The sequence below is a fragment of the Bradysia coprophila genome, assembly GCF_014529535.1.
Source record: "Bradysia coprophila strain Holo2 chromosome X unlocalized genomic scaffold, BU_Bcop_v1 contig_44, whole genome shotgun sequence".
NCBI lineage: Eukaryota > Metazoa > Arthropoda > Insecta > Diptera > Sciaridae > Bradysia > Bradysia coprophila.
In genome coordinates, this window is record NW_023503337.1 from 620,209 (window position 1) to 645,895 (window position 25,687).

Consider the following 25,687-nt stretch of genomic DNA (forward strand, 5'->3'; position numbering starts at 1 on the left):
CATTTATGATAAAACGTGAATTTTATGCAGGAAAATATTTTGCGAACAGGTTAATCTTCTATTTACATTACGAAGTACAATCAGATGTATGTTGTACATGATAGCAAGTCCGACAAAATGATTGTGACTCATTAGACACAACTAACATTGCTTTCAGCTATAATTTAAGAAAAAAAGGAATTCATTGGAACGTTGGAAATTCACCAGTGACCATCGTATAATTACGATTAAAATACACTTTCAGAATGAGTTTTGTTGACGGATTCGTATCAATCTCATATATATCTTGAATGGAATTTTATTTGCAGAATTCACATTTGTTCTCACAAAAGTATTAACGCTAGTTACACCTTTTTTGGTGTTCTATCTTGCCCGATCCTAAAATACCCCCTTAGTGTCCAACACTAAGAAACTTTTGTTCTATCAATTTTTGTAGAAAGAGTGTTGGAAGTTTTAGCGCATGCCTTATAGTAAACCTTAAACTCCAAATATTCTACAGTTTATACAAAGGAACAAAATTCTACATCCCAGGAAACTCGTTTTCCTTCACGGGAACTAAAACTCTTTTCCGGCGGTCTTCGCGATTAAAATATACTACGTAAATAGAACAAATTTTTGATTAAAGGGCCTCAATCTCCTATAAGAGCCATAAGAGTACACGATGATGATAATAAATTAATAAAAAAAAACTTTCCGAATTTATGGGAATATTTCTTTCTTCTACAATAAATGTATAAAATTCGATGCGTACCGACCTGAGATATACTATACTACGCACTATGTGAAAGCAAATAAATAAAAACAAAACGAAAAACCAAAAAAAAATATTGTCGATAAATATGTAAATGAATGCATTAAATTATGATCAAATCTTCCCATATTAGAAAAATTTCTAATAAACGATACATCTCATTTTTGTTCATTGTAAAGAAGGGCCTCTCTCAAAACTAAATTAAAATATTGCCCATGAATTTATATTTAAAAAAAAAATTGAAGGAAAATTTCAAATTAAATCCATCGGTTGTAACCTTAAACTATGAATATTAAAGTGGCTATCGTCGGAATGAATGGATCGATATAAAAGATAAAATGAGATATTAAAAGATATAAATATAGTCGAATCTAGCATAGTTAGATGGAAATGGATGCGTTTGAGAAAAAAGAAAAAAACAACACAAACGATCCATTAAAATATGACATGCAATTAACAGTAAAAACATAGGTCTCAGGTCTCTGAGATAAATAATAAATTAAAACAAAATGACAAAATTATGCTAAAATAATTAAAAAGGCAAGACGAAATCATATGTTTCCGAGGTGTTTTAATTATTGTCATAAAACTACTTTCTCCCATCATCAGCCGTCATATATGATAATATTCCTCCGAACGAATTATTATTTATAAAAATTATAATGATGATGACAGGCGATCATAATCATTTAATATTATTTACAGGAATAATATAATTAATGCTGTAGGTTAGACATTAATAGCCATTAAGACGATCATCAAGTAATTATTATACACGTTCGATATATATATGTACGGTTGATTGTAATTTCCAGAAAAAAAAAATTATGTCTTACCCGATCGGTCATGTAATATGATCGTGTTATCACCAGCAATTAATAATTATTTAATTTTCCTTGTATTTTTTTTTCATTCGATAATCTATAGCCGCTGCATATAGAAAATGAAATTTCTCTATAAATTACAATGGGTTTTTCTGCAGCTTACTAAAGTGAATTTTTAATATCTTAGCCCCAGTGCAATGAACTGCATCAATTTTTCGCTTTATATTCGACCAGCAATTTGTTTATTGGATTTTTTTTATCTTGTTACTTATTCGAGCATGAAATTAGCATGTTCGACATGACAGATTATTAAAATTAAATGTATGGAAAGTATAATTTCGCTCAACGTTTAATAAGAAGAAGCTGGAAACGAGGCGCAAGTAAAATGGTGATGTAAAAGGCATGATTGATCGGATAGATGAATAGATCACTTTATAAAAAATTAAATTGTATCGGTCAATTATCTTACGTAGAAAGTCGGTTTTCCGTTTACGTTTTGAAAGACATCAACGAAATGCTAAATGAACCTTATAACTTCGGATACATTATCGGTTATTACCTTCAATATGCGATTAATTTCTTGGGTAAGGACATAGACACATAAGTATATGTGAATGCATTCCCTTTTGTCTTCAATAATATTGTTCTGTCAGTAGTACCGTGCCGTTCGCAGTTGCAGATAAGTTATTAAGATTAGTACACACTACCTCCGTTCCACTTCATTGTTACTCTGCGCGAGTTAACACGATATAGCTATTTATAATAGCAGGAGCCTAATCATTTATCATCGACAACGACTACAACAAAAACAAGCGATGACTAACGGCTGATTTGGTCTGTCTTAGATTGTAAAAAGAATGTCAAAACAAATGAAGTAAAAGAATTTCTGTGAAACAGTACTCGATACAAATGAAGTAATAGAATTGATGATTAAAAGGGGGATACGCCTTCCTAAAGAGCAATCATACTGTAAAAAGTTAAGTGTACAATAAAGTTAAAAAATACTGACAAAGAAACATGCAACTGACAGACGAGTGTAGATTGTAGATGCGATTTAAAAAAAAGAAAGAGAACTTCTCGATGAGAACCTTTTTATCCGTCTACCGTACCGACAAAAAGAGCACCAATCTAAACAATAACTCACGTGTACTTATTTCCAACAACAAATTTATGTTTGAACAAAATTTATTCGCCCAAAAGATTGACCCGACCCCACACAATCCTCCAATCATTTCTTTTAGTCCACATCGAAATTAAGGAAGAAAAATAAGAAAACAAAATCGTATGTTTGATTTTCGCAAATCTTTACTCTCCCAACTGAAACGGTTCAGTTTCTTATAGTATATAAAATACATTAAAAAAACAAGCTTTTAACAATGCGCCATGCTATTAACTTGTAGTCTGATCAGCCCGACCAAAACCCGCCAGCTAAATTGTACGCAAACAAAAAGAAATCTTCAATTTTTTCCTTTTCTTCTCATCTCATCAATCTTTGAAAAATTAACAACACCGCATTGTAAATCACAAATAATAGGTGCCTAAAGAACAGCAATAAAAAAAAACTTCTCAATTCAGCCGCCGTACTGAAAATTTGATTTTTTCCTCTTGTTTCGTATACCCAAATATTTAAATGTATTGTGTACCTTCACTATATGTGAATATGACGCAGTTTTAGACCGTACTACATGTGTTTCATATATATTGCAGTGAGGCGATGTATATCAAAGAAAGAAGAGGAAAAAATCAGACGAAACACGCGAATTTCATGGATGATGATAATGATAACAGATTGGTGTGTTCTTTTCGTATTATTGTAATATGTTTTCTTCATCTTTTCATCTTCATCTTTTGCGCTGGTGGTTATGTGTTACATATTGCGCTAGATGGCATATTACTAACCATGTTCTTTTTATATGGATGAGAGTATAATATACACTTCGGTTTTACGATGGCAAAACTACCAATATCGTGTATAGCTCTACACTTTACTTAATATGCCTTGATCTGCGTGTTGGTTAGTTATATATAAATACGTATGAATTTGTATACCCTTTCGCGAATGGACCACCATGGTGCATAATGTGTGTGTACAATACGTTCGCTCGTCTTTTATTTAAGAAAATATTATTATATATATTTGTTGTCGATAAAACGAATTAAAAGTTTAAAGAAAAAAAAATGAATGTATACTACGAGGTGAAAGATAAGACACGACGAAAGATCATTTTAAATTTAATCTTTTTTCCTTTAAATTTTGCAATGATTTATCTATATTATAAATTCGCGATTGTTTTTATTACAATTCTTGTAGCTGTGTGTGGACTTTATAACATACAGATTTTATATTACTTAATAACTGAGAGCAAAGATTGATTGATTCAATTAAAAAAACGTATACCAGTCCCCTGATTTGAGTCCTGAAAAAACGGCTCAATACCTGTTGAATCTTCAACATCGCTAGCTACCAGCTAGCTTTTAACCTGTGGTTTTTGGGGTTTCTCGGCTGAGAAATAAAAGACTTCAATTCCCTTTCAACGTTATCTTTTATTCTGACATAATTTCTTTCTACGATTAATCGATCGGTTTTATTTAAACCGCAAACTGCGATTACATACTATCGGAGTTTCAACAATACCTGTGCTATAATACTATACTACCCGATACGAAAAACATTCTAAGACTTTTTTCTTTAAACCCTAAAAAGGTCCAACCGAGTATACCGATGTGGTCACATCTAGTGACAAAAACAACCACTTTTCGCAACTTGTTGCATAAATAACTAACAGCAAATGTTTTCCGTATCGTGCAGTCTAATAATTATAGAGCACAGGTTTTACACTGGGGTCTTATGAGTGACTCAAAGTGACACTGGTCTAACAAGATATTTCAATATACAGAGAAGAAAATAGGAAAATTTCGATTCCGTTTACTATCATTACGGTTGTAAAACAAATTTTAGGATTCTCACACAGTGGTCTCTTCTATTAACATTGGAAAAATTAGAGTTGCGGGAAGAGCTCTTTTAAAGCTCTATTTTTGGCTTACAAATAAGTTTTATAAAATTAATTGCAACATGTTAGTGGATATTGGACTTGAAGAGCGGAGTTCTTCGGAAATCAATAAATTAAATAACGGAATTCATACGGCAAGGAATCGAATTTACTACTAGCTCACAGAGGCAGCATCAGAGTTTCCGTAACATTTTCGGTGGCAATTCACGTTTTATTATAAAAAATAATGCGACGTACAATGAACTTTACTGCGTTTTTGATACATCGAAGGTGATAATATGTATTTTTCTATTGTGAATATTTATTTATCTAAACCGCAAAAGTTACTCCCATTCTTATACGTCTATATTGTGTATTCATTTGACATTGACCCTATCCAGAATATAATGTATATGATTGCAATATGTGAAATATATTTTTTATTGACATTGACCGTTGAACGCAAAACCGCCGCCGCAACATGAAGCGTAACATTAAAAACAATCTTTAACACGCAAGTGGTAAAATATAACGTAAAAAATACAAGACATTTACCGCACTACAAATGTTTTATATTGTTTGTTTAAATTATTATGAATACATTCATCAATGCTCTGAGATTTGTTGTTGTTGTTATTGTATGGTTTAATAAAATAAAAAAACCTATTCCAAGATTCTATTTCCATTGCTGGTACTATTACAATTCAGAATATAATTTTTCGTTGATGTAATGATGGGATGCGAAGTCTTAAGGTTTATGTTGAAAGAACGGAGAGATGTCTTCAAGATAACGGATATGATGCGGTTTATGACTTATATTATGTGATCTGCGGTTCGAGGGAAGTCATAATAAAGAAATCTGTTGAGCGGTTTTAGTGTTGCGTTTTTTTTAAACTTCTTATTCTGCTTTTGTTGTTGTTATAAAACGTAGCCGTAGATCTATAAACGGTCTGAAAGTCAATGAAATGGAATTGTTTTATGGCTCGTTTTTTCCATAAGACCACTAAAACGCATTTTCTTGTTGTTTTGTTTTTTTTTTTCATTGGACTGAATTGTATAATCAACTAGAAATAGTGCAATGCAATGCAATGAATTGATTAATTTAAACATCAGCTTCACCTAGTCTGTTTTATAAAGAAAATCTGATATTCAACAACTCAATACTATTTAAGAATGGCTACGATTTCTTCAGACCACTGAGCCATTGTTTAACCCCTGACTAAAATTTGCAAATCAAATACAAAGTTAAAAAACCAGAACCAGAAGACTTCTTGGTAAAATATAAACAGTATTAACGAAACGATGACCTACTGTGAATGTGGTTTTATACAGTAAAACGAATGGTTAAACGAATTAAGTAGAAGATTCTGAGTTAAGCATTCGGAGATACCTTAAAAAATCTGTTATCATGATTATTTTGTGATAAGCCGTCCGTTCCTATTCTAGTTAAAAAATATATCCAAATTATATAAAACAACATCTAGGAAGCAGAAGCATCGTATAAATACCGGTGTACCTTAACCCTGTGCAATTAGCGTAACCCAATGATGCTTCCTTGATAGAAATATCTATCTTTGATCTTGATTGATCTCAAAATATTGAATTAATCGAAAATACATTACCGAATAATCACGAGAAATAAAAAATCGTAATATTTCCCTCCAGCCACAAATACACAATTATTCATCACAGTAAAATGATGTTGATTTTAGATTCAAAATTAACTATAAATGTATACTCCTTGGGTTGCCGTTCAAAATTAATGATATCTCTTCTCTCGCACGCAAATCTTTCGAACCATTACGAATGATCTTTACCAAAAAAAATGACTTTATTATCGGGCGCCACATGATCGTTAACGAAATAAGGAGAAAGAAAAAAAAATCATGATAGAAGCAACAATATGCAACAATACGATCGATCGCATTACAACTAATTAAACACATTACTTGCGTCGGTTAAATTTTTTTTATCTATCTCTTCAATTCACAGTTAGAAAACAAAATGATTCGACATCAATACCTTATGAGTTCACGTTACCATATTTTACAACTTGTAACCAAAGTATATCGTATTGCTGTCTGTATTCCGTCTAAGATTTCATGGTCGAATTATTCTTATAATTTGATTTATGTAATAATAACAGCTCGCTCTGTGTACGTGTATATATAATAGTATAATACACACAACCAACGCTCGTATCCATATCTATTCGTAAAAATGTGCTCAGCTCGGTGAGTGAACGATTTAATTTGTTTTGAGATGAAATTTTAATTAGGCGTGCAATATAATGGTTAATGATGGTTTACGTTTTGTATTTGTGCGCTCGCGGGCCCATCTGCGCTCGAGCACACGTTTTTTTTTGTTGCTTCTTCTCAGTGTTGGTGCTTTACTATTATAAATAATTTCTCTTTCACAGATCGTCATCGCGTCTTATGAAATATAGTAAAATTAATGACTGAATAATTGGCAATTTGTTGAAATAATTACGTATGAAACTACTGGCAGAGATATTTTGTTGATTGCCATCAAAAATTATACGAAATTATGTTAATTATTATGTACACAAATGGAGGCAATGAGTAAAACTAATAAGCGTCCGTCCATCAATCACAGAATTGTTATTTTTTATGAACAACATGTGTGAAGTAAGAGAATCCCGAGAATTTCAATTTCCATCAGATAAATCCCCTTTTATGTTAGATGTATCTGAGTCATACGGTATGCAAATTAGTCATAAATAACTGACAAAATTTTGGAAAATATCAATGCTGAAGCAATTTCTGTCGTTGCGTTGATACTGCGTACAAACTTCATAAAACTATCAGAACCACTCGAATAGCAAATATAAGTTCGGAAAATGAATGTAGCACTTATTCGAAAGGTTAACTTTAAATGTTTTTTTAATGATCTTGGTGTGACATCATGCTTTCATTTACGTACAATTCTCTCGAATGTTACACAGAATTCAATTTATATGACAACCGGTTGAACTAAACTTTTTAACCCAATTTACGGTTGTATAAAATAGTTTGTGTAAATGCTTTTGTTAAAATTGAACAGAAGCCGATGGCTCAGCCAACGGTTTAAATTTTTTTTTATTAATTTCTAATTTTCGTGCTAATTAACCTTTTACTAACAGCAAGCGTGTTGCAACACAATTATTAAATCTATAACATCATTTGTTGAAATCTTATCTAGAGCAACAACTACATGTTTTAGAAAGAGAAGTCGCTTTCTGAGCCGACTTTAAAACAAAAAGTCGGACCAGACAGCGACTCTAGACACTAGACATAGTTTCTCGTCGTTGTCTATAGCAGATGACTACTAATCAGGTATCCCCCTATACTATGATGTATCCGGTAACATTTATAGTTAGAATTCGGAATAGCTCAGAAGAAACCAATTTATTAGCCAAATATTTCGATCTCAAATCGAGACCATCATCAATAATTCAGTCATGATACAAAAAGGAAACAGCAAAAAATTTAAAAAAAACTCATCACCGGTAACACAAAATTAGATTATGTTAAAATTAGGATCGTGTGACCTTGAACTAAAAGAGTTAAATCTGACCTGTTCTGAGGATATGATTCTAGTATAGTCGATAAAATATTTCACATGGTCACATGTCACATAGAAGCCTCTTTTTTTCCTATTCCTGCAATATTACCACAGACTTCTTAAAATTCGTCAGTTGATTAATCTTTTATTCAATTTTTTCATTTGCAGAAAACGAGACCCGGTCCAAATTTGAATTGAAAAAAGAAATTATCAAAAAATGGGTGAACGTCGTGGAACAAAAGCATTAGAATTATGGTGTCGCCGAATGATTGAAGGCTACCCAGGAGTCAAAATTGACAATATGACCACTTCTTGGCGAGATGGTCTAGCTTTCTGCGCAATGGTACATCATTTTCGACCGGACTTAATGTAAGTATTTTAGAACAGAAAAAGTTTCCGTTTTGTCAATTCAAAAAATCTTTGTCTGCTGTTGTAACAACTTCATTTCAATTTTTTTGCCAATATCTGATATCAATCGCGAATGCAATAAATCCGACAAAAAAGTTTGTCAACCAATACTGCGTAAGCCAAATAAATTAATATAAATGTTCAATGTTCTTCGAGTGATAAATCTAGGTCAGTATCGACGACCCGTACAGTAATGTCGACACTTCATCAATATTAATTAACACTGAGCATCAAGAAAACACGGCCTATTGAAAATATTATTTTTATTTTCAATAAACAAGTCCGGTAATATGTGTGTTTATTGAATATTTTAAGCTTTTCAGCAACTTACAACACATTCTGACCTTTCAAGTTAATATGGTCGATCAGTGTGTTCGCATGAGCCATATATATGTACATATAATAAAGATTAAAGCTATAGGAAACTTTGCAAAGGTCATTATGAGGATGTAAATTTTTGATGTAAATAATCAATCATTTTTTAACTATTGAAAAAAAAAACTTTTAATAAATACCGTGACTTAAATGTTTTGCATTTATTTTTTTGAAATCAATAGATTTATGGCTTTGATTTGGATGAATAGTGGAGTGCTATTTGGAATCTTGTTCACATTGAGTTTAGACAATTTTGTTGTAATACGTCTCATAGCGCATGGATGCCTGGGTACCGATAAACGCATCTACTACAGTATAACTTGAATTAACCGAGGATAAATCCACCCGGTTAACAATTCTTTCTTCTTTGTCACTCGGACCTACCAAGGTTTAAATTGCCAATTTTACTCACCGGTGAAACTTCTCCGGACATGACAAATTTTCTGACTTCAAGCCGAAAACATTTTTTGAGTAGAAATATGAGCTTGCTCGCAAATAAGCTACGCCCGTTTGGCAGAACGATGTTCCTACATGTGTTCTGTTCATGGACATAAGTCTGCCATTAAGTCACATAAATTAAACTCCAAAATTTGACTCGATTCAGTGAAAAATTAATATATTTTGTACGACTAATGGAAATTTATGATTTTCGTTCACTTTGTATTTTTCGTTTAGTTAAAAATATATATTAATCGAATTGTGTGCCTTTCCGAATATTATGTGAACGTTTGAAATTCGACACAGTGGGCTCAAGCGCTCATAATTTCTATAACATTTTATGTGCTATCATCGGAATAAGGTCGATCACACGAAATGTGTGGTGCTGAACATATATGTTTTTTATGTTTCTTCTTTTCGATTGAGTTTTTTTTATCTTTCAGTTTTTTTTTTCCTTTATATATGCCTCTTCGAAGGTCCCTTCGGGTTGGTACAATAAACTCAGATTTGAGAATATACATTTTTTTTCTGTACGTTTTTAAATGATACGTTAATAAATGCTACGAAAAAACAAATGCCTCATTGGAGACTAAAATGCAACATTTCTGTTACATTTTCGTCCGCATGTTAACCGTTGGTACAATGAACTGTTTTGTTGATATGTTTTCGGATGCAATTACATGCTTGTTTATTACAAAAACACCTACATGGCAATATTCAAATTGTAAAATACAAAATGTAATATATTTGTTCGGTCAGACATTGGATCTTATGTGGATTTGCACGTCAAGATTGAACATGGGATAAGAATAATATGCAACTTGTGTGTAAGTTGGAAATGGTTTCTTGGAAAATGGTAAAAATATTCACATTTCAACCATTGAATGAATTTTCGGTAGAAAGTGGTGTAACAATTTGAATATACGCGATATTTCTTTACATCAAATGGACTAGTAGTGGGACCGTTGATGCAATGTAGCTAGTACAGAACTACCTGATTTTTGCTTAATTGGAGAATGTTTATATTGAAGACAGACATCTTCTAATTTCTCTATCATGCATGCTGATAGAGATACATACTCAGCGGTTGACTAAGATTTTTAGCGCCACTGGCAAACGTAGTCTAACAGCTCCTAGCAAACGTAATTTCAGCTCCAATTTTAACAAATTTTTCCCATTGGTTAATCCGCCACTTACACACTGACATTACAATAAGTTTCCATTCTGACTTAACAGCGTTTTCTTTGCCTGTAAATGTTATGTAAATGAACGATTTTCTGCCCTTATTTTGACGGCCACTAGGAATTTCACGCCGCGTCAGTCACAATAATTGACAAAATGACTCTTTTTGTATAAGGAAAATGTCACTTTGTGGGTTATTGTGAATGACGCGGCGCAAGATTCCTCAACACCATTTTGACGCCTGTCAGAACTTGTTTTATTGCTAGGAATGCGTTGAAAGAAGCTGAGAAAAGGGAGAAAATATTAGAACTGGAACAGGGTTTTTAGACGACGTAGACGATAAGAAGGAGCTATGGCGACATTTATATGAACAAAAAAGGGTCAGAGTGCGTTGCTATGATCAACCTTTATGATGTGTCTTCTACTGTTTAACGTATGCTAATAATCGCATTAATATGGAAATGGCAGATCTCAGCAATGCAAAATTGCTTTTGTGATTTGTTCGGACTAAAGGTGTAATTTCCGTCATGTTTCTCACATAGAACTGAAAGATTTATTTTTTTCCAAGAAAGAGAACGGATTTTTTTAGCCATGAGTTATTACCTGTCGATGTTAAATTAAATTAAAATATTGATCCGAAATTTTCACATTCAAAACTTAATTACAACATTAATTAACTAATAATTACTGAAGTCCATTAATCGATTTATAAGACGGCATTTTAAAAGTAGCCAAACTAGAATCTTATTCAAGTCAAAGTTTTAGCTGACTAGAAACGTGTATGCGCGGTGCTATTTTATACGACAGTCAGTCGGATCAAAAGCAATTTAATAAATCCACATAATAAATAATGCGATATGATTAATCCATTTACGCTCTCGATTATTACACATACTCCGTTCGATTACACATTACACTCTCTTTCGAAATTATTGCACTTTAAAAGTCGTGTAACACTTTTCCAAAAAATTATTTTTCAATCGCCTCTATTTAATCCACATTTCAATCATACTTTTATGAATGTTACTTAGACTATCGAAATTCTCTAATGAAAGATCAATGTGAAAATATAACAACTGTTTACATCTCTGTGCCTCACATTAGAAATATAAATATAACAAAAAACAATTGCGTAACCTTGCGCATTGATTTTTTTGTTTTGTTTCATTTTTCGTTTAAACAATAATCAGAAACTCTATCATTTAGCAATAAATAATTGTTTTGTTACACCACGTCGTCAGCGATATTTTTTTGTAATAAGTCATAATCAATCAGCTGACATTTTTTTGATTTGTTCAATTGTATTCTACTTTGGCTCATTGAGATGAAGAAAATGTTTCGACAAAAAACCAACTGAATCTGTTGATTGGTTTTGATTTTTTTTGAGATTACATCATTGTGCGTAACACTCTATGTCGTTGTGTCGTAGTTCATTTTTACTTAATTGTTTCTGACGAAAGTGGGTCTTCCACGAAATTAAAATTAGATCAGCAAAAGCTCAACTCGCATGAAGGAGTTACAAAATTTATATAAGCGAAAATTTTCCTTAGAATTTTTTGTGCAACTACTCTTGCAACTACTCTTGCAACTACTCTTGCAACTACTCTTGCAACTACTCTTGCAACTACTCTTGCAACTACTCTTGCAACTACTCTTGCAACTACTCTTGCAACTACTCTTGCAACTACTTCGAAAGGCTAAAATCTCCTTTTTAGTCTATACTAGACCTGTGGTCTACATCAATTCCACATACAATTAATTTCATACGAAAAATCTTTTACTTCATTAGTTTCAACATTCGCTTCGCTGTACAAGATAACTCTATTGAAGGTTTACCTATTGTTTTTGTTATTGATGTTGCCAACAGATGACTAACTGTTCTCATTCCCACAAAAAATTACTGCCTCAACAAAAAAAATGGGACAATAATGTAATACTGCTCAATCCAATTTATACGTAACGTTACTATTGAAATAAATACTTCATTTAGTTAAGGTACATCCCCTACATAATGAAGGATTGTTGAGAACTTTTGAGAACTTTAGTAAAATCGAGCAAGATCAAAGTTAATCGAATCAGGGCAAAAACCGAGTTTACTTCTTTCGAATTGTGTCACTTAAGTTGCAAACTTAAAGAATCTCTCTGATTTTTAAGAACCCTAGAAGCCATACATAGATGAAATACACGACAATTTAAACCACTTAATATTTTCGTTCACAAATTTCTTAAAATCATAACATACAGAGTCCCATCGTGTCCTTTATTTCTGGCCTTCGCGACGGCCACTTATAATCCATGCATCCACTAAGTATAATTCGATCTCTGCGATAATTCATTCCTTCCCCCTGGAGAGAGATTACGGCTGCATTTCTCTATTCTCTTCTCTATACTCTACCATCAATTCTGTGCACAGAAATTGCACAAAATGTGTATGTAATGTGCACATAATGTGTACAAATATTTATGTGCACATTATGTGCACATTATGTGCACATTACATACACATTTTGTGCATTTTCTGTGCACAGATTTGATGGTAGAGTATAGAGAAGATAATAGAGAAATGCAGCCGTAATCTCTCTCCTGGTTCTGATATGTCACATAAAAATAAAATTTGTAAGAACCGTTGGCATATCAGATTATTTGCTGGCAAAGTGAAGTGTATATATCTTATCGCGCACGACAAGCATTTTAAGTTGAAACGAATGTGCAAATCTTCAATTTATAAATCACTGTCACTCAAACAAAATATTTTATTAAATTCGACCTGCAATACGAATATCAATACAATAAATTATTTTTAATGATTTGTATTTCGCTGAATAATAAAATGACATTGCATTGACCTTTATGTGGCAAAAAAAAACCGATTGAAGTCTCATACAACAATTTTTTTCTGCTTTAAAATTACACACAATAAAAAAAAACTCATGCAATTTGCTCATTTCAGTGATTTCGACAAATTAAACAAAGCTGACATTTACTACAACAATGAATTAGCGTTTCGTACGGCTGAAATCCATTTGGGTATACCAGCATTATTAGACGCCGCCGATATGGAGTCTTATGAAGTGCCAGACAGATTATCAATTCTTACCTATCTATCACAATATTATCAAACATTTGCGTCACAAGGTAAGTGGGAAAACATTTTTATTTTTATTAACCATCTACCATCATTAATTACTTGTGAATTTAAACGACGACCAAAAAAAAATGTTTCGTTTTTATGTTTTACTATAAAAATATCGAAATAAATAGCCTACAATTAAGAACAGGGAAAAAAATTATTATTTGTGTAACGATCGGCAATACGGTAGATATTATACAGTATGCTCAGAGACGAATTTAAACAAAAACTTAATGAACACAAAAACGAATTAACAAAAAAAAACAACTTACAACCAAAGGTAGTTCTTTAAGCTGTTTAGTTGATACAAACGACTTTAAAAAGGTGATAATGACTGTTTAAATTGTACAAAGAGGAAATAATGTTCCAAAGTTTCATTACGCGTTAAAGAGATGACATTAATTTTGTGTTTTATTCGTTCAAAAATTAACTTTTAATGTTGAGTTTCCAGTCACCCAGTCACGTTAAATGGTCTCATTACTTCAGCCGCGATGGAGTGTATTTATATATTGAGAAATAAAAAAAATATTGAAGTGATCCCATATTATACACCAGCCGGTTTATTTGAGTTTATTATATTTTATAAAATGTATATAATGCGTGTATAATTAATTTTTGTCGTAAATATTATTTAAAATTGAATGACCGTGTTTATGGTGTGTTGATCTGCTTTGATTTGAACATGCGTAATGTGTGTGAGACATAAACGAAAAAAAAGCCACCAACAACAACATGATCGGAAAGTTAATATTATATTCAGAAACTAGATATAGACTTTTCTGTGTCTTTTAGTGGGTCAATGAGATATTTAATAATAAATCGTAACATTTCCTGAAAATATAATTCATAACTCTTATGCTTTTATGTTATTATGCTACTTTGTAAATTGCGTTCGCTTTTTAAACTAAAGACACATTAAGAACAGTAGTTGTATGTAAGTTACATTCCAAAGGCTTGCATTATAATGTTTCCATGATATTTATAATGGCGGTGAACAAGCGATCAAGCCAACAAGTTATATGCATTGAAACATATTGTTTTTCATCATATTAACCAAATTGAGCGATACATAAAACCTAGCCCGAAGCAATCATTAGTACGTTGTCGATAGCAATGACAAAACGTTGAATGACTTCTAATGTGGTCTTATATAGTGTTTATGTTAAAAGGATTGAAGTAAAAGATTTTGTATCTTACACTTAGCCATACTTAAAACGAACGAAGCATCATATTTTACGGCGAAATGTTTTCCTTTTCTAGAAAGTTAATACGTGCTGAAAATTGGTTGACCGGGACACCTGTCAATTTAGAAGTTTGGAATATTGATCAATTTTCAATCATTAATTTAAGAACTGACACAAAACAATAATTAGTATATAGCGGGACTGGAGTATCCAATTACTCCAAACAGCCCGCATTAATAACAAAAGTCATAATTTGGAGCAAACGACAGTGAAGGGGCCAATTTTGATAGTCTTCGCTAATTTTTTTGGGCTTACAGTCTCTAAAATTTGCAATATGTCGTTTTAACTTTTGTAAGAAGATGATATCACAACTTCAATCAAATATTCCCAAATCGATACAAGACATGAGTCTCGTCTAAGTTATTAATGAAACGAGAAAAAATTCTTTGGTTCTCCAGACCCCAGAAACACCTCATAAAATAACTTAATCGGCTAGCTAGTCTAATGTATATTTTCGAAAGGATTACATCATTCACATTTTAAGCGAGACATACAACGACACAAGTTGATCTGACTATAAATTATCATAGAACACACCTAATAGGGTAACCGAATTCATGAATTTTATATCGATTTTTTTAATCTACAAGATTTGGAATTAAATTCAAAGAAAGAATGAAGAAGAAAAACACAAAATCAAATTATAATTTGTATAAGCATCTTGACTTTTGGCATTTTATCGGATCACCACATAGATGCGAACTGTTACCGACAAATATAAACGATGCTGTCTTACATAAAGGAAAATGTTCGTTGAACCAAATGAAGTAAAAGATTTTGCACCAATCTGTTAAAAATACTTAAATATCAAACGATAAGTCTGATGCTGATAATATGCTTACCTTTTATGAAATATTAAATATTCTCGAATGTGTCTGCTTGTTACCCTATCGACCAGCCAAAGAAAGAATTTAAAGAATATAACAAAATTTAAATTTACTGTCAAGCCACACAATCAACACCCAAAATGTGTAACATCATATCATATTAATAGATTTTCAAATAAACCATCAATGGAATCAAACGAAGCCGCATAAGTTAACGCACACACAATCATAATTGAATGACACAAAATTCAATTTCTGTAAATTTAATTTTATATTTAGTCATTCTTTCCATCGGTCATGTTTGTAATAATATGAAATCTGTGTAAGAATTCAATAAACCTCATCTGTGTGTGGAAGAAAACGAATATAATATTTTATAATAAGCATCGATCTGTGTCAAAGGTTACAGCTATCAGAAAAAGTATTACGCTCGTTAATGCAAGCACTTTGCTCAATCAGTTTAAATGCTTCATAAACTATAATATTCAAAATGCATTGCATTATAATACGTGATATGAAAATGAAACGAACGAAAGAGAAACAAAAAGTTTTAAGAAGTTGTCAGGAGATAAGAATTATAACTCACATTTCTAGTTGGTTTCGAATTTATCAGAAAAACCATGCGATGTGAAATGCCAAGTGCCAAGATGCCAAGTGAAATTTGAAAAGTAGAAAAAGAAAGAAACAAAAAATTAATTACGAAATTTAAGAAATTTTCTTATGCTTTTTCATCGTACAGCAACAACGACAAGAAAGAAAAAAAAACGACAGAATTTTTAATGAGGTAACGAGGTAATGGAGGATAATAAAAATCTTTTTTGTCAATTTTTAACGGCTGTATATTGTCAGCTCGGCCCAATGTCGCTTTATACTGCAGCCCGGTTCGCCGATGAATTTTGATGGCAATATGAAATTAAAACGTTGACTACACGTTTTGGTACGTTTAATGTAATTGTAAATAATTGTTATTAAGTCGCTGACCGATTAAAGTATGAAAAGAGAAAATTTTCTGTAACTTTTTTTTCACTCTTTTTCGTGAAGATGAAAGAAAAATACACTTAATGGGTGGTATACATCGGCATTTTAATAGTGACGGCTTGTTTTTTTTTGTGACTTTTCGGAATGGACATTTATGGAAAAATGATTAAGTAATTTTTTGTCAAGATTTATTTTATGAGTTTTTCGTTGGCGTTTTTGATTAAAAGTCATTTTCGGAGTTTGTGTTGTGTGTTATATATTACCAGCCAACAAGAAAGCAAAAGTAAATATTGGAACAATTTTACGAAATGGTATGAAGAAAAGAACATTTCAAAAGAATACGACAGAATAAGTCAACATTTGCCGTAGGATTTGTTTCTCAATACACAAAACTCACATAACTAGAAATACATCGGGTCCATTAACGCATTCATTTTATAACGGATAGATTAAAGACGTGTTATTCAGACAATAAAAAAAAATCAAAATACAACGTAAGTCATACGGAAGAATTGGATCTAGACCACTGCCCTTTCCAGTGATCCAAGAAATTTAAATTTCACTTCTCTAACATAAATGTGTCTCTAGGATGTGGGCTGATATTAGCAACGCACAACTGTTCGAATTATTTCGTGGTACATTTTGTGTACTTGAAAAAGCTTTCGAATTCATATGGGATAGATTAGGAGCATTAACCCCATTCATATTCGACATTTAGAGAAAAAAAATCTTAATTTTAATAAAATTTAACATGACAAAGATTTTTTAAGCAGCTTTCGAAATCTGCTACTTCTTTTGTTGGGAACATACATTGTGCTATATAGAGACCATACCTAGCCAGAACTCAATCATTATTTTTGTCACCGTTGTCGATGACAGATGGCCCGTCTGTTACAATTTATTTTTTAATTTTCTGGTAGTACTTAGTTTACACACTTTTTTAGTAACTTTGATTTCCTCGACAACTGTTAAAGTATTAAAACTCTTTGATAATAACAAATCGTCCTCACGACTGGTTCAATTGTTGAAAAACATTTCATATGCATTCAATCCAATGAGTCTTTGTAAGGTTTGAAGAAAACAAAAATGATGTCTTGATGGTGACATCTCACTGTGATAGTCGGGAAAAGGTGGACGTTTAAATAATTTATATTCGATATTGTTTATGACGATGACTAATCTTCCATTTCTTGTAACCTTCACCCCTCTACGCGTACGTAATTATTGCATGACCCCTTATCCCTTACCATTAAATGATCCTGTTATATCCAAACTCTCGATCATTGTATGTATACAAACTGTTAGGATATTTTACTTTGTTATATCTTAGTTCATTCTAAGTAGCAGGCAGTAGAAGAAACACAAGACGATTCAAAAGTAAAAGTTTTGTTGCGCGTTACATAACAATGACTTAATAACCTAAAAGTCTGTATTTTTTTGTCCAAATTCAATATTTTCTTTCACTGTATATCGTTTCTCAAACGGAAGAAAAACACATAAACCACATGTGATTCCATATCCACATGTGATTCACTCGCATAAAATTAACAATAATACCTTAAAATTTGTTATCACAAAGAGTTTTACATTCTCAACCTGTCGAAGACCCAAAATACAAAGCGAAAAAAAACAACAACAACGAAACAAAAACTTCATTTGCATTAATTTGTTTTCAACAAAATTAACACTTAAAGCACCCACCTATCGAAAATAGAAAGTTTTTCACTTAAGCATATATGAACGAATATGTCAAGAAAATAATCTGCACCAAACAATCGATCATGCAAAGATCTTAGATTAGAAATATTGTAAACCTTTCTTATGCTCTACGCCACTCCACTTGATTATACCATGTGCTTGAGTTGTTTATTATTCGAATGTAATTTACTTTTTCTCCATATACTTAAAGAGTTGATACATTTAATTTGACACGTCGTTTTATGTCTGCCGGGATCTGTGAGACTTTGCTGGCGAATAATGATTTTTTGGTAGGCGGTTAGTAAATTTATTGCACTTGGTATATTGGAAGACAGAAAGAAAAAAATAATACACGGAACGATTTTGTGTTGATGTTATATAGGATGTATATGTATACACGATACGATATATGTAAATGCAAAAAGGCATAAATTTAAAATTTAATAAAAAAAAACCTAATACGAGAAAATCGTTTGAGTTTGAACATTCTTTGACGATTAATATGAAATTCAAATTAAATGAAATAGTTTATGGTGCAATAAAATTGTAGAAAAATTATTGGTAAAAACTTTCACGGAAAATGGTGGTACACCTAGAAAAACTACATTCGATACTTTTCTTTCGTTCAACAGATTTCAAAAGTCCCACCCATATTCACTTATGTTCCTGAGACTTTGAAGATTTAGATTGGACATGTACTAAGAACAACACACGCACGAATAAAACGAAAAAGAATCAAATCATAAAAGTATATCTAAGTATATTCCTGATGATTTTGAGTTTGGGTCTGAAAACGGCTAATTAGTTATTGATAACGACGACAAATAAAAAACGATGAAGACCTAGATGTAGCAGATTCAATGATTGTAAGGAGGTATGTTAGATGTTTCATTAATAGGAATAAAAAGATTAAAAGTATAGTTTGCGTGTGAATTTGGTTGTTCTGAGGCGTAGCCGAGGTCAATAAACACACGAAAACGAGACTTTTCATTTTTATCTCGAGTTATGTAATGGATTCTACATGCGGAGAGCGTCGAAAGTAGTTCTTGAAACATGAAAAATACGGTTTTCGACGCATTTTTGAAATCCCCGTACAAACAATAGCGTGCAAAATCAAAATAATAAAAATAATGTCCAAGCAGGCATCACTTATTGTTTAGCAATTCTAATATCTTTATGACTAATCGATATGCTGTGTATGTAAGCAACCTACCTTAAGTGGGCAGCACATTAATTGTTTCAATAAATATTCTTCTTCTACCGAACTTCTAGACTATAAAAACCGTTGTCTTTTTTTTAACAGGATCTAAAATAGGAAATTTTAAAAAAATTAATGCGACAAACATTGCTGTTAACTCGTTTGTCACTAGTAAAACTAACTACAATTCTCATTAACCTTCCACTTATGTCACCGGTAATGCTATCGAATTAGTTGCTACTTTTTAACGATTTAATAAAAGAAATTGATCTAAGTCAAATCTACTTTAGAACCTTAGTAAATTTCTGCATAGTTTTTCATTGAGAGGATGTTTATCTCGCGACGAAAGATGTTAAGCACCAGTTAACGAAAAACTTCTATCATGGGTAATGTTAAATCTGTTATAGAATCTCAAAATGGTTCGTGCAAAATCTTTTGCTTCAATTGTTTTGTCATACTTTGAGACGGTTAACCGTTTTGAATGGCAATTTTACCCACTGACTCCTTACGATAGATTTAGTGAAAAATTAGATTAATCTAAGTGCATTGAATTTCTTCTAACTTTTATGTTGTACCTGGAAATGCAATTCGTTCGCTATTCCTACAACTCGCGCAAAACGTAAAATACGCTGACTTAATACGATTTATCAAAATATTTCAATTCTCCAATTACAACACAACAAGTCAAATAAACAATCAACCTACGGACCTTTTACTTATTTTAAACAAAATCTTATATCAATTCGATTTGATTGAAACGTCAACCTTTCAGGTTAATAGCATAACATTATACAATTATATTTAACCGAAACTCCATTTAAATACGACTCAATATATCACAGATACCAATCATAATTTGCGAACATATTTCATTCATTTAAAATTTTATATTCTTATAATATGCATCGCCTTTCGTACATAGCCATTTATTGATATGAATGGTCGGATCGAATATAGAAGGAACTCTCTAGTATACTCAGTATAAGGTTTGGAAATTTCGAAATTTAGTGTCATATTTAACACCGACATTTTTCAATTTTATGTTTTTACAAAATTGTAACACGTCTATTTTATAAAATATAAATTGTTTGCATTGCACATTGGTGAACAAACAATTATTTAAATTTAATTTCCAGTTGAATCACACCACGGTGTGTATGCAATGCAATATAATGTGTTTCTCGATGTACTTTATATTTTTTTTGAATGTAACCATTGAACTATGTTCAGTTGTATTATTGTTTTGCATTGGAAACCGTGACAAATAAATAAAAATTCGATTTTAAAATAATGAACCGAGTTATTTGCAAGGCCGAACGGAGAGCTGCTGCTAGCATGTGTAAATATCCGGTTGAAAAGTTTATTGCTGTTTCTGTTTACTATAAATACTTTGATAAAATAATATCCCAAACATGTTATATGTTTGTTTACAATAACATGCAATTCTTTTTTTTTCCTCTCTCAATCGAATCGATTGAAAGTTTTGTTTCCGTAACGATTTCGCTGTAACTTTGAGCGGACAATTAATGTTGCACTACAAATTTATTTACGTTAAAACAAACATTGAACATTGAACAAAAATCTACAATTCCACGAATATTTGCAAAATATTATCTCTCAACTTATTTGGATTTTCTAATTTGTTGTTCCACTTTTAGGTGTCGGGTGGTAGTCTCACAAATCAAATTCTTTTCGTAACCATTCATCCTAGAGATGAGCGGGCCGACGTTTTTTCAATACCCGACCCGACCCGGCCCGATCCAATTTTTTGAACCCGAGCCCGACCCGACCCGAGACTTTTCTCTTCGCGGCCCGACCCAACCCGACCCGAAAAAATCATCGGCCCGACGTGACCCGACTTTTTTTTACTATAAGAAATTTAATGAAAAATCATTTTCTACGCATAAAAGCTTTGCAATAATCTTATACGCGAAGTAAAATAATAAAATAAGTTAGTGTTTCATGCTTTATAGGCTTTTATTGGCTTACTTTAAATTTGTATTTCTAAGTCGGGCCGGCCCGAATTTTTGTTTTCAAAGCCCGACCCGACCCGGCCCGAATGAATTTTCAAAACCCGGACCCGAACCCGATCGGGCCGGGTCGGGTCGGGCCGATGTATTTCGGGCGGCCCGCTCATCTCTATTTCATCCGCCAAGTTTATGTGTTTTCGATATGGGATGGGACTGATTGAATGATTCTAATTTTGAATGTTTCATGAACGGAAAAACTATCAATCAATCAGCTACTTCTCTTGTTTATAGTATTTTCTAGTGTTTGGCACCAAATCTATTACTTCATTGAAAAGCGAACCCAACACAGAAATTACCGGTAATTTTTATCATTTTTGTCAATACACAAAAACTAATGACGAAATAAAACTTGATGTACGATGACCCATAACCACTTCAAGTATAATAATTTAACTTGAAACAACAGGTGCGAAAAATAGTGTAACGATCAAAAATTCGATAATTACTTTTTCCCAGAAGTGTTATCGAATCCTGTATCGATCCGAACGACTACTTGAAAAAAATAATCTATAAGTATGAGGTTGGCGTTTTCAATCAAATTACCATTCATAAAAAAAGAACCTCCCAACGGAAAATAATATCGAATCATTCATTCGAATCACCCGAAACATAAAGAAGTTAATTAAAACAAATAATTACAAAAAAGAGAGTCAAAACGAGATCAGTGGGTCAAAAAACCAGTAATTATACAACCAGTAGACGAAATAGACAAATATTAGAGGTTCAAGATCAGTCATCAATCAATTGAATGACTTAAAATAAAAGAAATAAATAAAAAAAGACTTTGTAAAATGCGCTGCTGCAGTCAAATTGAATGGGAACTGTGCATCTGGCCAGTTCACCAAATGTTCGAATTTTTGATATTAGAAAAAAATTGAGGCCAAAATTGGCTGAGAGTTTTTTTTACGTATTTACTACAACAGGTTTTTGATTTGTTAATGTGTCACCTAATGTATTTGTCAATTTTTTTCTCCAATAAATTTTAATGTTGGACGGGCGAACAATCTCTTTGTTAAACAATAAATTGTATCAAGGTCTATAATTATTACAGTCCTAAAAATGTTTCCATTCTTTCCCTTCGTCGAATTGTCCGTAAACCAATTTTTACTTCCAGAATCAATTCAGCTGTAACGCTGGTATAAATTTGTTTACATTTTCACTCTTCTTTTTTGAGAAGACGATTCAATTTTATTGTTGTTTATTACACCAATGATATTATTTTGTATTTATCTTGTTCGAAGCCAACATTAAATATATTATATGTATCGTCGATCTGACGTATTACATAAATGGCTGTGTGTATAGGACTTTTGTATTAATCGGCTGGTGTAATTGGTTTTTAAACGGAAATGATTAATTGTTATCCCTTTGATGATCTTTATTATCTAGATTTATGTTTTGGTTGAATGATCACATGGTATTAAGCGTTGTCCGCTTCGTATTTTTTGTTTTGTTTACCTATTTCATCTGTTGAACACATACAGACCTAATTTGGGCGGGTATTTACTAAATGCATTGCATAGATCAGATTTTACTACATGCAGATCCGTAATTAATTTAATGCCCACCCTGCAGCACAGTTGGACCACCCTGGCGAACGAAGACAATAAATATTTATAGATATAGCGCCATGAGCCGATAAAATATTTTAGTTTTTAGACTCAGCTTGAAGCAGACCCTTATTTTAGTTTCAATTCTAGACAAACTCTCAAGTCGTGTACTGAATGAAATTGGTAAGGACCTATTCATGGGGCCAACTGCTCGCTCATTCTATGAGAAAATCAAAGATACGGAATATCTGTCCTTTCCAAAGCAGCTATCAATCACTACCTTTATATTTACAGTTCCAATTGCATTCACGTGTGTTAATAAGATTATAAACTACTGGTTGGAACGACACTCGACACTTCTCTTCCAACTGTGTCCAGTTTTCTCGAACTCTGATTTCTTTTTTATTTTAGAAAAATGCAAAATTAAACAGTAGCCCAATCTCAACCTACACCCTAGTTACGGCCCTGACCGTAACTGTATAAAATTTCACCGGAAATTAAATTAAATTCCATCAGTTGTCATTACTAGTCCATTGCTAATTACATTAACATCGATCAATAAAACGTGCTCATAAATATTCAACGAAACCATAACAATTACTCAATTGATGATTTACCTATACCACAATATGATTAGATATGCGATCGACTAGGTCACATAGTTTTTTTGTCTCTTTCTCTCCGTCTTTTTATTCTTCTGATTAATGCTAATCAAATATTCAAAATACAAACCGCCAACGATAAAATTCAACTTTTCCCTACATACAACACCATAATCTTATTTTTGATGTACATGATCCGTTTCTAATTATCAATGTACCGCTAAAAGTTAAACCGAAAACATGTCCATGGTGTTATTATATTTAAAAAAAAGTATAAGCGAAAAAGCCGGCAGACATTTCCCATTTAATAAATTAACACATTTTTTTCATCTACTGATTCTGGTTGATGAAGCCACCCATTATGCGGAGAGTGCGGTTTTTTTCGCTCAATAAAATGTACTAAATTTGAATTGAGGCGCGTCATCCTATAATACACCTCTCACTCGGTGAGTCTCACAATGTGAGACTCTCACATACATATAGCATATAAAATCCATAAAACATAATACAATGCCGTTTCGGTTGATGTTTAGTGCCTGCATACACTATACATACTATATAATCGCCAAAGCATTATTATTACAAAGTATTCCATTTTACAAGATCGCACGATCAGACAACGATCATGTACTTACTGTTTCAATATTCCATTCAAGAGCGGATAATCGCTGCAACACCGAAAACCTGATTTTAATGGCATTAGAATGACTTTCACTTTTTGCAAAAAGATGTTTTATATATTTTGCTATACAGACGGTGAAGAGAGAAGAAATACAACAACAACAAAAATGCCATAGAATGGATAATGGCCAAGTTTTGAATATATTTTATTCATGTTATGTTATTATGAACTGGGTGTTGAAAGGAAAAGTGAAAAAAGCCGCACTATATAGTTTAGCTTAAGGTTCTATCTTATAATACTCTAACCGAATTATATTTGGTATCTGTTCTATGTTCTGTATACTGATCATTGGTGCTACATCCATTTCTCGGACTTAACCTTGTCTGGCAATAGTCCTTTTAAACGGCATGTCATCACCTCAAATTCTTTAAACTTACTGTAAATTTCACTATTAAAATGGCTTACAATCCTTCCGGAGCAGTCTTTAGTAAAATTGAATTGAAAGTTACACGTGATACCGATACACATTTCCAAATTGAATGAATTTAAATGCTCCAATTTCTTTTACACAGAGAACAAGACTCTGAACCATTTTCTTGAACACACAAATCACTTTCTTTCGGTTGAAACTTTAGAATTGGAGCAATCTCTGTGGTTAGGTAATTGTTGCTATAATCGTTAAAAATAATAACGCTGCTATGATAATAAATATTCAATGTTACACTTACCGACCACAGATTCCCATAAATATTATGAAACTCTGAAAAAAAGAATATTTTTTTTTTAAATTAAACCACAAAACTTATATAAATTAGCTCTATACGAAAGAAAACAACACACAGATTAATGAATATAATGAGTTCATCATAAATTTAATTCAAATAGCAGTTGAAAACCATAAAGTGGAATAATTTAATTATTTATATTTGATTAGCGACTATGGATAGAATACTAGAATTTCGTCTGCTTTTTTGAATTAATACTTCCAAATTGTGCTAAATGGCAAGGCTAAGAGGCTAATTTGATGAACATATCTCAGTGAAACACAAAAAGGGTGAAAGTTTGTTGTTTGTGTGACAGACTTAGAAATTGGTAACAATTAAAACACGAACATGGTGAAACTGACCAATTTACATACGCAATTAGATAGACGATTAGGGATTCCATTTCTATCTGTTCATCGTTCACAAATAGAAATACAAATAACAAATCGAATACCATCCGCTTTAAAATGTACAGAAATAATTGTAATATTAGCATTCACATCATATCTAAA

At 32.1% G+C, this 25,687-nt stretch overlaps 1 protein-coding gene across 2 annotated transcripts in view; it reads left to right on the top strand.

The window, feature by feature from the left end:
• LOC119070007 (MICAL-like protein 1) overlaps positions 1-25,687 on the top strand; it is a 78,315-nt gene that overhangs the window by 19,193 nt on the left and 33,435 nt on the right. For both annotated transcript variants that reach the window (XM_037174278.1, XM_037174279.1), the window contains exons 2-3: positions 8,298-8,498; positions 13,483-13,667. In XM_037174278.1, the coding sequence (XP_037030173.1) occupies positions 8,347-8,498; positions 13,483-13,667 (337 nt within the window). In that variant the 5' untranslated portion in view covers positions 8,298-8,346. The remainder of the gene's footprint in view (positions 1-8,297; positions 8,499-13,482; positions 13,668-25,687) is intronic.